This window comes from Barbus barbus (assembly GCF_936440315.1).
Source record: "Barbus barbus genome assembly, chromosome: 47".
NCBI lineage: Eukaryota > Metazoa > Chordata > Actinopteri > Cypriniformes > Cyprinidae > Barbus > Barbus barbus.
The window spans coordinates 22,569,893-22,584,455 of record NC_136725.1 but is presented as its reverse complement, the minus strand read 5'-3'; the positions used below and the strand labels follow the sequence as shown (position 1 = coordinate 22,584,455).

At 35.5% G+C, this 14,563-nt stretch overlaps 1 protein-coding gene across 3 annotated transcripts; it reads right to left on the bottom strand.

Annotated features, from left to right (window-relative positions):
* Positions 1-42: 42 nt before the first annotated feature.
* On the bottom strand, positions 43-14,199 carry LOC306866074 (set1/Ash2 histone methyltransferase complex subunit ASH2-like). Of its 3 annotated transcripts, none has more exons than XM_079411069.1 (17): positions 14,141-14,199; positions 12,985-13,051; positions 12,123-12,268; positions 11,956-12,044; positions 10,844-10,938; positions 10,664-10,759; positions 10,479-10,574; positions 9,112-9,187; positions 9,000-9,035; positions 8,517-8,619; positions 5,561-5,778; positions 4,538-4,705; positions 4,264-4,457; positions 3,149-3,241; positions 2,964-3,062; positions 2,081-2,140; positions 43-709 (listed from the first exon to the last, which is right to left on the bottom strand). In XM_079411069.1, the coding sequence occupies exons 1-17, from the start codon at positions 14,185-14,187 to the stop codon at positions 602-604; spliced, it is 1,791 nt and encodes a 596-aa protein (XP_079267195.1). In that variant the 5' UTR covers positions 14,188-14,199; the 3' UTR covers positions 43-601. The 3 variants fall into 3 exon arrangements, with proteins under 3 accessions (XP_079267195.1, XP_079267196.1, XP_079267197.1); XM_079411070.1 differs by having other exon boundaries at positions 9,000-9,017; XM_079411071.1 differs by lacking the exon at positions 9,000-9,035.
* Between the last annotated feature and the right edge of the window lie 364 nt (positions 14,200-14,563).

Sequence of the window (14,563 nt, the reverse complement as noted above, 5' to 3'; positions counted from 1 at the left end):
GTGTAGAAATATCACAAAACATACATGCATGACAACAAAAATGCCATTTATAATCCTTTATTAAAACAAGTTTGTGTATAAAACATGGTTTACAAAAAAAACCCCCATGGCATCTGAGAACACTGTTAAACACACCACATCACACACAACTGAACATCACACTTCAACAGGTTAATGTACGGTCGAATCAAACAGGACTCGAGCGCTTACAAGGGAAAAGGTTCACTGTATGAAGGAAATTAAATCGTACGACTGATACTAAAATAAACCTGCAGTATGAGGAAACATAATATGTAACTATTAATATGAGCTTACATAAAAGATAAACCAAGCGAAACCTCAAAAACATCATTTTCTAGCTAGATTCATCTATCAAGATCACAATCTAGTGCAGTATGAGGTTTCATAAAATAAAAACCGAAATATCAGAAATCCAAGCTGACTTATAAGAAAGACATTTTGAATCCTACAAAGAAAACAAGGGCAGAATACAACTGTAACCAAATTATTTAATAATATATAACAAGAAATGCTGTGCGCTGTTGTGAATGGTACATGAAAACATGTTTTCAGCCTTATGGGTGGAGGATTTGGCATGGATTTAACCCTCCCACGGGGGGCTCCGTCGGCCATCTACTTCTGTCTCCACGTGGTACAGCATATCAGCCAGCGTGTGTTCAGTCACAGCACCCCAACCCATGTCACTCATCTGATGATATACAACAAAAAAACACTCAATGGTGCAATAATGCATAACAGCTCAAAACATCACAGACTGTTGTTCGTCAACTGTACATTAAGCAGAAATTCATATCGGGAAATATAGCTAAAATATCATGATATTTTAAGATTCAATTCAAAATATTGATATTTATGTATTTGCATTTGTATTTGTATGTATTTGGCAAACAAATTCTAAATCTAAAGCAGAAAGGAAAAGAGTAAAACAGTTGAAAATATCAATGCATACTTTCCTACACTGCTTTTCACTAAATAAACAAAGAAAATCATATTTAATCATTTTGATTTAAATGCACATATATACAGGGTTATTATAGTTAACAAAAACTACAACCATTAAAAAAATATTAACTGAAATTAAAATGTATTAAAAAAAATTATATTTTATTTCAGCTAGTTGCCAAAGCAACATTTCTTATTTTCAATTAGTTAACTTAATTAAAATAAACTGAATAGAAAATTAATAAAATCTACATAGATAAAAAATAAATAAATAATAACAATAATAAAAAATGACATTACACGCATTAACAAACAAACATTAATATATTTTAGGTAGTTACCAAAACACACCTTTCACATTTTTATATAGTTTAACTTTTACTTTATTTACTAAACTAAAAAAAAACTGAAATTGAAATTAAAATTAAAAAACTATATAGACTTGAAAAACAATACCTAATAAAAATGACCAAAAAAAGTCTAAAAACATTTAGCTAGTTTAACTCGATTTACTAAAAGAAAAACCTAAACGAAAAAAGCTATATAGACATTACAAATAATGACATAAAATATAGACAAACAAAAAACTAATAAATAAATTTAAAATAAAATAAAAATGACAGACAAGAAAGTTAAAAAAATTTTTTAAATTAAAATGAAAACAGAAAATACAAAAGTAAAACTTATTCAAAGTATTAAGCCACTGACATTAAAAATACATGACACAGTAATACACAGCAATTTATTCTTTTACAAAAAGATTTAAACAAAACAAAAACGAGGCCCTTCCCAGAAATTTCCCATGAAGACTGTTCCCTAAAATCTCACTGTATGCATTAATATTACGTCACACACAGCATTGTCTTCTCTGGAATTAAGGGCTGAGCCAAAGCCATTAATAATAAGGTGGAGTACAGATGATTTTAGTCTCTGTATCAGTCAGCGTGATACTGCAATGATTTAATGGGCACAAAACATCAGCTATAACAGAACTATCTAAGAGCACTAGAAGAAATATGCCTTTATTTGGGCAAATACCAATAGGAATATATCAATCATTACTACAGGAACCGGAAAAGTATTCAAGTTTTAAAAAAACGTTGAATTTTACACTCACTGGCTGATACTTGATGTCTTTTGGTGGGTATTTGAAGTGAGGTCCAAAATTAACAGACACCTGGAGAGAGGAAACAGCATGACAAATTATACACATCCAATAATATCAGTTCATATGTGTGACATAATCCTTTCAACATCATCTCGACCCGTTCATACTGCACCATCTAGTGTATGGACCGAGTATAAACAGAGGAACTAATGACAAATCTTTGATAAACACCTCTGAGCAGTCAAACTTATTTTAGCTTAGCCGGATTGAAGAAAAGCACAAATGTGGACATATATACTGGTGTTGAAATGTTTGAGATTAGCACGATTTTTTAAATATTCTATGTTTAAAATAGAGCAAGGATGCATTAAATTGATCAAAGTGACAGTAAAGACATTTATAATGTTACAAAAGATGTCCATTTCAATAAATGCTGTTCTTTTAAACTTTCTATTCATCAAAGAATCCTGAAAAATAAAACGTATCAGCTTCAACAAAAATATTGGGCAGAGCAAATGTTGTCAACACTGATAATAATCAGAAATGTTTCTTGAGTTGAAAAATCAGTATATTAGTATGATTTCTGAAGGATCATGTGACACTGAAGACTGGAGTAATGATGCTGAAAATTCAGCTTTGATCACAGAAATAAATTATATTTTACGATAAACTACACTTTTCATTAAAACCATCCCTCAATCTTGTGAAACGGCTGTATGCGCATGAGTGGTTGTGCATAATTAAAAGCATTATTCACGTTCAGGTGAGAGTTTTAACATGCAAACCCGCAAATTAGAGAGTTTCCATCCCGATGTATCTAAACAACATCTGTTTAAATATTTTGTTTGCCTAGATTTACTCCCACAAAACTGAAAACACAACTTTCACGTACCGTGCAGCTCTTGTAGAGGGATATGGCAGGGTAGTACATGCCCTCGAACAGATCCGCATAGGCTACACCTTGATTCACTCCGTTCTTAAAAAATATAATCTGGGAAAAAAACAATCATGTATCGGTGATGACATTACAATCAAATAACCAAACACGATTTGAACGCTTGAATATAAAACACTTACTCGGCTGGAACTGGTGGGTTTTAAACTCTTCTCGGCCTTATCCACGTAATCTTTCTCTTCAAAGTACAAGTAGCTTTTGAATTTGATCAGCGCCTTTGAGAAACATCAATAAGAAACACTTAAGATTAGTGATGCACAAAATGTTTTTCTTCTTTTTAACCAAAAGTAAAATTAAAGTTTTAATTTAGCAGAAAAATTTAACTGAAAAAGTTTATCTGATTAATCAAATTTATTTAAAGTTGTATGTAAAAATTTTAATTGCACATAAGGCAGTTTTTATATCAACCTTTTAATAATATATTCATGTTTCTACTCCAATTTACTGTTGAAATAGAAACAAAATGGTGTTGTAATAAAAACTTGTCATTGTCCAAGATGTAGATGAGTTTGTTTCTTCATTAGATTCGGAGAAATATAGCATTTCATCACTTGCTCAGCAATGGATCCTCTGCAGTGAATGGGTGCCGTCAGAATGAGAGTCCAAACAGCTGATAAAACATCACAATAATCCACACCAGTCCAGTCCATCAGTTAACAACTTGTGCAGTGAAAAGAAGAAACAACTCCATTAAGACTTTAACTTCAAACCATCCATAATAATACTTCCTCCAGTGAAAAAGTACATCCTCTGTTCTTCTCTCACACCAAAATCCACTCACATATTTGTTCAGAACTCTTTTGGTTTGTAAACGGTGCTTGATATGTGCAGATTTCACTCCCGATTCAGACCAGACAGCTTTTTCCCTGGAGGAAGTGTTACTATGGATTATATTTTAGCCGGAAGCAACGATTTGAAGTTTAAAAAAGTCTTGATGGATTTGTTTCTTACAAACACACATCAGTTATTAACTGATGGACTGGAGTGGTGTGGATTATTGTGATGTTTTTATCAGCTGTTTGGACTCTCATTCTGACGGCACCCATTCACTGCAGAGGATTCACTGCTGAGTAAATGATGTAATGCTACATTGCTCCAAACCTGATGATAAAACAAACTCATCTACATCTTGGACGGCTTGAGTAAATTTAATTTTTTGGGTGAGCTATTCCTTTAATTCAAATGCATTTTCAGTTGGAGGTCAAATACGTAAATAAATGATTTCATTTGTTCATACTTTGTCCTTGTATGTGTCAGGCAGAGCCTTGGAGGTTACAGTGTCGTCTGGAAGCACAATGTAGAAGCCCAAGATGTCTCCCTGTCCGTAGCTGTCAGAGTAGTGCTTTCCTATGGACTGATGGAAGCGTGTTCCTTTCTTACTGCGCCACGAGTAGCTGAACTTATCGTAACCCAGAGGAGCTTGTAGGTTTCCTGAGATGAAAGACACATGACAGAGCCTGTAAATACAGGGACACTTCTGTAACTGTTAGCAGTGCTGTTACAGGACAAACCTAAAGGCTGCGACCAGCCCAGTCGAGCCGCAGTGTCCGGTGGCATCTCGTCCACAGTGACCTCAAAATACCACGCGCCCTTTCTGACCCCATGAGACGCTCGGACCATCGAGTAGCCCTTCTCTCCTGTCACCGTCAAGCGGTCGTCTGAAATCTTTAGCTGCGGAGCTGAAAGAGATGAAAAAGAGAGTAAGCAATTGAGAAGGAGGTTTATTTACAGAGGAGGCCATAATGATTTTCAGCAGCTAAAAAATAGTTTTAAGTCAGTTATTTGTATCTTTTGCTGTAGTGTGTCAGCAGGAAATATCAGTTTACATTTCCAAACAACTGATTTTGCCATTAATTGTAATAATCCAGTGAGATTTTTGTCTGACAGCAGCCAGTGCTCCACACAGAGATCTGATCATCATCCAGTCTGAAGAAACAGAACAAACTGAGACAGACTAAATCCAGGAGAACCGTGGCAAAGTCTCCAAGACGCTTCAAGAAATCTACCTGCAAAGCTACAGTACTGTTAAAAGTTTTAGGCACTTGTGTAAAAATGCTGTAAAATGAGGATGCTGTCAAAAATAATGTCATAAACAGATTTTCTTTAATCAATTAATTTCTATTAACTAAATGAAATCAACATTTGGTGTGAGCATCTTTTGTGTTTAAAGCAGCTTTTGCCCTCGGTGCACTTGTGCAGAGTTTTCCAGGAAGCTTTGCAGGTAGGTTTCTTGAAGCGTCTTGGAGACGGTGCCACAGTTTTTCTGGATTTAGTCTGTTTCAGTTTGTTCTGTTTCAGTTTGTTCAGATCTCTGTGTGGAACACTGGCTGCTGTGAGACAAAAATCTCACTGGATTATTACAATTAATGGCAAAATCAATGTTTGGAAATGTAAACTGACATTTCCTACTGATACTACACTACAGCAAAAGAAAGAAATAACTGACTTAAAACCATTTTTAGCTGCTGCAAATACTAGTGTTCTAATCATTTTGGCCACCACTGTAGGTCAGATGTTATGGATGACACGTGTACCTCTGTCATGCAGCGCCAGCAGCACTCTCTCGTACAGACACGCACGGTACAGGTCTCCTGGAATGGGCTTCCCGGCCCAGCAGTCCAGCTCCAGTTTTTCCGGGTCGGGAGCGTGGGGATCCGGCTCGGCTAGAATGTAGCGGTAACCGTCTTTGTTGAAGGGGTGCTCGAGAGGATAACCATGAGGCGGCAGGCGCTGCGCTGAGAACAGCGGGTCACTAAAACAGAGTAAAGCACAATCAGATCTACATAAAGAACAAAAGGAGGAAAGCACCAGGCCCAGACGGTGTGTCACCAGCCTGCCTAAAAATCTGTACTGACCAGCTGGCCCCCATCTTCACACAGATCTTCAACAGATCACTGGAGCTGTGCGAAGTCCCCTCATGCTTCAAACGCTCCACCATCATCCCCGTCCCAAAGAAAAAAAATTACTGGACTTAATGACTACAGACCTGTGGCTCTTAACGTCTGTGGCCATGAAATCATTTGAAAGACTGGTTTTGGCTTATCTGAAGGACATCACTGGACCCCCTGCAGTTTGCCTACAGAGCAAACAGGTCTGTGGATGATGCAGTCAACATGGGACTGTACTTCATCTTGCAGCATCTGGACAGACCAGGGACTTATGTGAGGATCCTGTTTGTGGATTTCAGCTCCACTTTTAACACCATCATCACGGACACCCTTCAGAATAAACTAACACAGCTCTCCGTCCCCACCTCCGTCTGTCAGTGGATCAACAGCTTCCTGACAGACAGGCAGCAGTTAGTAAAGCTTGGTAAATTCTCATCCAACACCCGCACCATCAGCACTTGAGCTCCTCAGGGCTGCGTACTCTCCCCACTGCTCTTCTCCCTCTACACCAACGACTGCACATCTAAAGACCCCTCTGTCAAGCTCCTGAAGTTTGCAGACGACACCACACTGATCGGCCTCATCCAGGACGGTGACGAGTCTGCTTACAGACAGGAGGTTAAGGAGCTGGCTGTATGGTGCAGTCTTAACAACCTGGAGCTTAACACGCTCAAAACTGTGGAGATGATCATGGACTTCAGGAGAAACCCCCCTGCTCTCCCCCTACTCACCATCATGAACAGCACTGTGACTGCAGTGGAGTCACTCTATTGTCAAAGCAGAGGTTGTACTTTCTTCACTGCTGAGCAAGTTCAACCTGCCACAGGAGCTGCTGAAACAGTTCTCTCGGCACGTCAATAACTGTCTGGTTCAGGTCAGCTACCAAATCTGACCTCAGAAGACTACGGAGGGTAGTCCAGACTGCTGAGCGAATCATTGGTACAACCCTCCCCACTCTCCAAGAACTGTACTCATCCAGAGTGAGTAAAAGGGCTGGCAAAATCACTCTGGACCCCTCACATCCAGCACACTCCCTCTTTGAACTGTTACCGTCTGGTCGACGCTACAGAGCTCTGAGCACCAGAATGACCAGACACAGGAACAGTTTCTTCCCTCAGGCAATCCATCTCATGAACACTCAACAATAAACGTGGAACACACAACTCTATTATACATTATTTATTCACCACACTTATTATTTTTTTCATTTCAAATTTGCACATATCAGACCTGTACACACATAATTGTCTATATTGTGTTTTTGCTGTTTTGTACATTGCCTATTTGGATATTATTCTTTTATTACCTGTGTCCTGTCCTGTTGCTGTCTTTCTGTTGCACTGTGGAGCTTCTGTCACTAAAAACAAATTCCTTGTATGTGTAAACATACTTGACCAATAAAGCTCATTCTGATTCTGATTCTGATAACACAATCAGGTATAATTTAACTACACGTCTTTTGTTCTAAATTACTTATTTTGGGAATTGGGTGAAAAAGGACAACTGTTCATTATTAGTTCATGTTAGCTCAGGTTGATTAAATAATATTAACTTTTGATTATAATAATGTATTAGAAAATGTTGAAGTTAACATTAAAGGTTTTAAAGATTTTTAAAATATTTTTAAAAAATTGTTTAAATATTTCTTTACAATTTTAAAACATAACATTTAAAAATATACATTTTAAATTCCAAAACTTTTTTTTACATTCTTAAAAATCTTAATTAGCATGTTAGCATGAAAAACAATTAATAAAACACAATCAATCTCATAATACAAGTTATAATAATAAAAGTATTTAGTTTGGGGATTTTAGTAAAGAAATCTTTACGATAAGGTTCCAATATATTTAACATTAACTAACAATGAGCAATACGTTTGTTACAGTATTTACTATTCTTTGTCAACGTTAGTTAATAAAAATACAACTGTTTGTTATTATCTCATGTTAGCTCAGGTAATATTAACAGATACATCATTTGATTTTAATAATGTATTAGTAAATGTTAAAATTAACATTATCTAATATTAATAAATGTAAAAAAAAAAAAACATTGCTAGTTCATGTTAACTAATTACAGTTAACAAATGGACCCTTAATGTTAAAAATCATTTCATCAAATAAACAAAATCTTAACAAGGACTTCTTTACACAAAAATTTATAATATTTTAAAAATACTTAAAAGGCTTTGTTTAAATATTTTAAAAATTGTAAAAATGAAAAAATATATATATATAAAAACAATTGTTGATAGCCTTGTTACTGTTGAAGTAAAGGTTTCAGTTCATGTTTTCAATCTATTTTTGATATGTGCATGAGGAGGATAATTAAATTAACAGATCTTTTCTTCCGTTGTATGACGTACATTCAAGAATAACGGGTCGAAACAGATGAAACTGTAGGACGGAGACTCAGTTGACTGGATTTCGATATGTGGGCATCACTCAAAAATTGATAAAACATTACAGTATTAACAAAAAACAAAGAAACAATAAAACATGCCCAAATGAATCATTCCCAATAAGATCAATAGCATGCATTTACAAACTAGAGGTGATTTTCATTTCATATTGACTTTAAGATGCGCTTGTTGTCGTACCTGCGTGTTCTCTTGGCCGTTCCAGCCGTGGCTCCATCCTGTTGCTGCTGTTGTTTGCGTTTGGCTCCTCGGCCTTTACCTGTAGCAGCTGGAGGAAGCCCACCTGTGACAGAAACAGAGTCTCAGACGCAAATTCAAACCTCGGCCTGATTCATCAAACATCAACTTAAAGCCCATACGCTTGCAGCAGAGCAGCCCGGGGATCGAGCTCAATCTAAAGGCCACAGCGTTTGACAAACACGATTAAGCATCAAAGCAATATGCCTCAGTCCACTCATATGTGCCAAAAGCCATGACGGTTCAATTTCAGTGTCTGAGAGGGAAGAGAGGGGGCGCAAGCACACAGAAACAGGAATTAGTGCTGCAGATCGAGCAGACGAACCCAAGCAATTCAATCAAGAGCACAAAGATCAATGCAAAGGGAGGGGAAGTTACAGGAGCACCAAACATCAGCCTTCCACAAGTAATACACTCCATATTCACCTGAAAAAGTCGATCCACCTGGAATACAACGCACAGCTTTAAAGAAACTCCCTAAGCAATGGGATCAAATAACCAACTTTAATCATTTCTGGAGTTTAGAGCTGAGTTTTACCATTTAACCCTCCAGCCCCCGTGATGGCCGTCATCTGCTTCTGGTTGTCATACGACGGTCCAATATTGCCCAGATCCTGAGTAAAACCAAACACAAAACATAAAAGTTATACGATAAGTAAAATGAAAAACTGGGTACGTTCAAAATTGCAAAATACACCGTAAGAAATGAGTTGTAAATAAAGCATAGATTACTGGAGTGCATTTTACAAGAAAATATTTGCATTTCAAAATGTCATGTTTAATTGAATGGGTTACTTGTCAATTTGACAAATAATCACAAAAAAATAGTTTTCCCATCAAATTTTTTTTTTCATACATTTTCAGTATGCGTAAAATACACAAACGACCTATGAATTTGTGCAGTGCACAACCAGAGCACAAGGTGCAGAACATGTGTCCCACAATGCAATGCAGCCCCTTGATTTATTTTCTGACTGGCCTTCCAAGACTGGATTAAAATGCTAAATAACTGTCTACTGCAGTAAACCTACATCATCCTAATGGCATTCTACTGTTAATTGCATACTATATATTAATCTAAAAATAGCCAGTTATACAGTATAAACCCCACATTATGCTAATATTTTATTCCAATCTTAATCACTAGGATTTTTAGTTTTTTTAAAGACTACTATTGTAGCAGTGTTATTTTAGTATTATTTATATATCATTAAAGTATTTATTCTTATTTTAAATTATATTTTATTTGTATATTTTCAGTTTAAGTTTTAGTCATTTTTCTGTGCTTTTGTCATTTTTATTGGCTTTTATTTTTTTAAAATATTTATTTATATATCTTTATTTTTATTTCAATTAATTTGACAAATTTTCGCACTTCAACATTTACTATTTTGTTTTAACTAGACTTTGTTTTATTAGCTTTAATTTATAAAAATATTTTTATTAGTATCAGTTTACAATAACAACATGTACTACTGTAATTTAAATTGTATACTGCGCAACTATGCAAAATTCACCCATTATATGACAGTGTAATATCAACTATGGCTTGTCAAACATTTTAGTAATATGCAAAAATATAAATGTAAGTTATTTAGCTGGTTGGTGTTTTAATGCCAGCTTCCTTGGCTATTTTCAAGTCGAGTAACAAGCTGAAATTTTAACGTTTATTTTAAATAAAATAGATTCAGGGTTGATGACTTCATTTCTTTTGAGAGTGCTTGCGGAGTAATTTAATTTCCTAATTGACCCTAAAAAGCACAATTTAATAAAATATGTTTAAGAGGTACTAGACTCTGGCATGAAGAGCGTGTCAGATTTTCATGATATTAAGATCTTGTGTGTGATTCTGAAGTGTCTTACTCAGCATTGTGTTCATATGATCTGATCTCTATAACATCGCACCTGATCAAGCAAGCCAAACTTGGGATAGTCCTCTTCAGAGTCTTTACTGCCGGGGTCTGGATGTTCTTTCACCAGGAAAACATCACGCTCTTTACTCTGAGTCCAAACAACACAAGTCAGCCTTTATACAGCTCTATAAACCACATTACAGGCACAAAGGAATCAAGTGATTTCAAATGACTCACCATGGTCTTGACGATATTATTAGGCCATGTGAGTTTGCCGGGCCTCTGACGGGTCGTCATGCACTCCCAATATTTGTCAATGAAAGGTATGATGTCCTTCACAAGAGAACAAATAACACCACTGACACCACACATTAAACACATGGCACTGCATTCACTGAACTACAGCGGAAAGCGTACCTTATCTTTAGAGAACATTGTTTTGGGATGCTCCTCTTGAGTTCTGGACCTCCACGTCAGATTTGCCAGAGCAGTGAGGCACATCTCCTTCAGATCTGTGGATAAAACCATTAAACAATGAAGACGTTTGGGGGGAGGTGCAATGTGCTGAATAGTAATATTTATTTTGTTTTTGTTTAGTCATTTTTATATTTTATTAATTATAACAATGATAATATTTATTATTATTATTATTATCAATAATAATGATAAACGTGTGATGGTTCATAATTTGAAAATGAAGAAATTAAGACATAAATATTAGTATTGTAACAGTTGTAAATTAAAATTATATTTTTTAAATTGCAAAAGTAATATTTTTTGTTTTTATTTAGCCATTTTTATCTTTAATTAATAATAATAATAAAGTTTGATGGTTCAACATTTAAAAATTAAGAAATTAAGACAGACATATAAGTATCGTAACAGTTGTAATGTAAACTAAAATAACTGCAAAATAAATATTTCCTTTGTTTTTATTAAAAATTCTCATAATCAATTAACGTACATAATTACACCATTAATAATAATAATAATAATGTTATTGTTAAAAAAAGTTTGATGGTTTAATGTTTGAAAATGGAAGAAATTAAGTATTTTAATTTGACATTTGTAATGTAAACTATAATTATCATTACCATTATTATTATTATTATGCAATTTCTTATTAGAAGATAACATTTATTTTTATTTAGTAATTTCCATTTATTATTACAATAATAATAATAATAATAAAAACAACAAGTCGTAATTCTATTCATTACAACAATAATAATAATAATATTAAAACTAATTAGAAACAGGGTAAATAATAATAATGATAATAGTAATAATATCCAAGCCATATTGATATATACATCACAAGAATTTGGCCAAAACTGCCTTACAAACAAGCACAACAAACCTTTCTTTTTGAAATGTCATTTTAAATTACAATCACAATTTTTTAGCCAAAAAAATCAATTAGATTTTTTTTTCTAATCGTGCACCCCTAGTACATACTGCATAAGACCTACGTAAAAATTCAAACAGCAGCATGCAAAAAACTCAGCAAGTCAAACTGATCCACTCACTTGCTTGTTTCCTCAAGAAGTACGTGTTTCCGCTGTGGTGACACACATTGCAGTGAAACACATAATTGGTCATGAACGGCAGGCAAGTTCTGCAGGCAAGAACAAATGGACAGCGTAAGTACATGCGTGTGAGATACCCATCCATCTGCGTCAGGAGACAAACATACGCCGTGTCGATGCTGAACGTGTCTGCCGTAAACCACTTCATGCACAGAGCACACTGCAGCTCCACTTCCCCCAGCTGACGGCCGCTCTCATCGTCTCCAGATCCCGTCTGTGCATCCGCCGCCTCCGAACTGTCACCCGCCGTGTCCTGAGGACACACACAGACACAATGTTACGCTATACTGAAAGTCAACACGAAACAGCACATTCTGTAATGTGACATACCAGTCCATCAGGTTATCCAGGACATTCAATAAGAAACAAAATATTAGGACTTTCCGGGAATTGGTTTTGATTAAGGTTTAAGCTGAAACAGTAAACTAAATAAAACTATTAATAGTGACGAGTCAAAATAAAATATAAATATTAGATAAAAAAAAAACTTAATCAAGAAATGTTGCAAAAACTGGAAATGTTATTTTGACAGCTAACTGAAATAAAAGTTGAAGCACTAAAATTACTAAAAATAAAACATTAAAGCTACAGACTAGAGAAATATTAAAAAGCAAAAAAACGACAAATGAGAAAAACGCAAATGAAAACTAAAAGTACAAAATAAAGGCTAATTCAAAATATTAATATAATACTTTTAAAAAACGTTTTAAATGTTTTAAAAAATAAAGACCAATTTAAAATATATTAAATTACATTTAAATATATAATACATGTTTAAAGTAACAATATATTAAATCATTATTTATATAATAATATTATATAATTTCATTACATATAAATAAAATAAATACTTTAGGATAATGTCCACTTATAAACCATTTACAATAAGAGCAGTGGTGTTTGTTAATAAATAAATCAGATGGTTTAATTTTGTTGCATATATGATTCCTGAAGTGTCAAATGTCACACCATAGTCTCTTTTCCACTGGACGACTCGGTCTCCATGTTTGTGGTCAGATCTCCAAATGATGCATCTCTGCAAAAACACACATACGTGACAATATGAGTTATAAACCTACCAGAACTGATCAGTAACCATGCGCTCTTTAACACATCATCGCCCACATTTACAGATCAACACAACAGAAAGGTTACTTGTCAATCAGTACCTACTCACATCCACACACACACAGACATACACACAGACACACACACAGACACACACACACACAGACACACACACAGACACACACACACACAGACATCCACACACAGACACACACAGACACACACACACACAGACACACACACACACACACACACACACAGACATCCACACACACACAGACACACACACACACACAGACACACACACACAGACACACACACACACAGACACACACGTCCACAGACACACACACACACACACACACAGACACAGACACACACACACACACACACACACACACACACGTCCACAGACACACAGACACACACAGACACACACACACAGACACACACAGACACACACACATCCACACAGACATCCACACAGACACAGACATCCACACAGACACAGACATCCACACAGACGTCCACACAGACGTCCACACACACGTCCACAGACACACACACAGACACACACACAGACACACACACACAGACACACACACAGACACACACACAGACACACACACAGACACAGACACAACTTATACAATAAGCATACAAATAAACACACAAAAATATAAACACAAATATTCCACGTTTAGACTTAAATTATTATGAAAACAAGCAAAACTACAAAGAGAGCAGAATGAAATGAAACTCATTCACAGAGTAACGATTTTTTGTTTTGGCAAAATCATGATAAAATACATTAAACAATTTCAGTATGTTCAGTATGTAAACATTAAATTAATAGAATAGCACATCACAGAGAAACAAAACAAATCGAGCAGCACATAAATAAGATCCAGCACTTCATTCTAACACTGGAATGATTGTGTTTATGTGCTGAACAGCGCTATTAATATCACAGCTGTGCGATGTAGATCTGATCACGTCTCTAGATACTTAATATCAGTGGTTTCATTGATTAAAGCATGTTTTAGTTGATTCTCACCCTTCTGCTGTCTCTCTCTCAGGCACAGAACCCGCTTCTGCCGCCATCTTTAAAATAACGACAACGATTGAAATCTCGCGATAACACGGCTTGATTCACACAGAGCTCAGACACACAGTGACACCTGCAGGACAACTCTCTCTCTCTCTCTTACTCTCTTGTGTGTGTGTGCGTGTGTGTGAGTGTGTGTGTGTGTACAGGTTGTTTATATATCTTGGTGGGGACTTAAACCTGAATACACACAGACTCATGGGGACTGTGCCACGGTGGGGACCAAAATTGAGGTCCCCATGGGTACAAAAGCTTATAAATCATACAGAATGAGTTTTTTGAGAAAGTAAAAATGCTGAAAGTTTTCTGTAATGGGTTGGTTTAGGTGTAGGGTTGATTATAGAAAATACAGTTTGTACAGTATATAAACCA

Bases quoted from the DNA above. Each gene is read 5' to 3' on its own strand.
- LOC306866074 (XM_079411069.1), bottom strand. From the start codon at position 14,187: ATGGCGGCAGAAGCGGGTTCTGTGCCTGAGAGAGAGACAGCAGAAGG. The intron at 10,760-10,843 runs GTACGCTTTCCG...TCTCTTGTGAAG, and splicing joins CAATGTTCTCTAAAGATAAG to GACATCATACCTTTCATTGA. The intron at 5,779-8,516 runs GTACGACAACAA...ACTCTGTTTTAG, and splicing joins ACGGCCAAGAGAACACGCAG to TGACCCGCTGTTCTCAGCGC.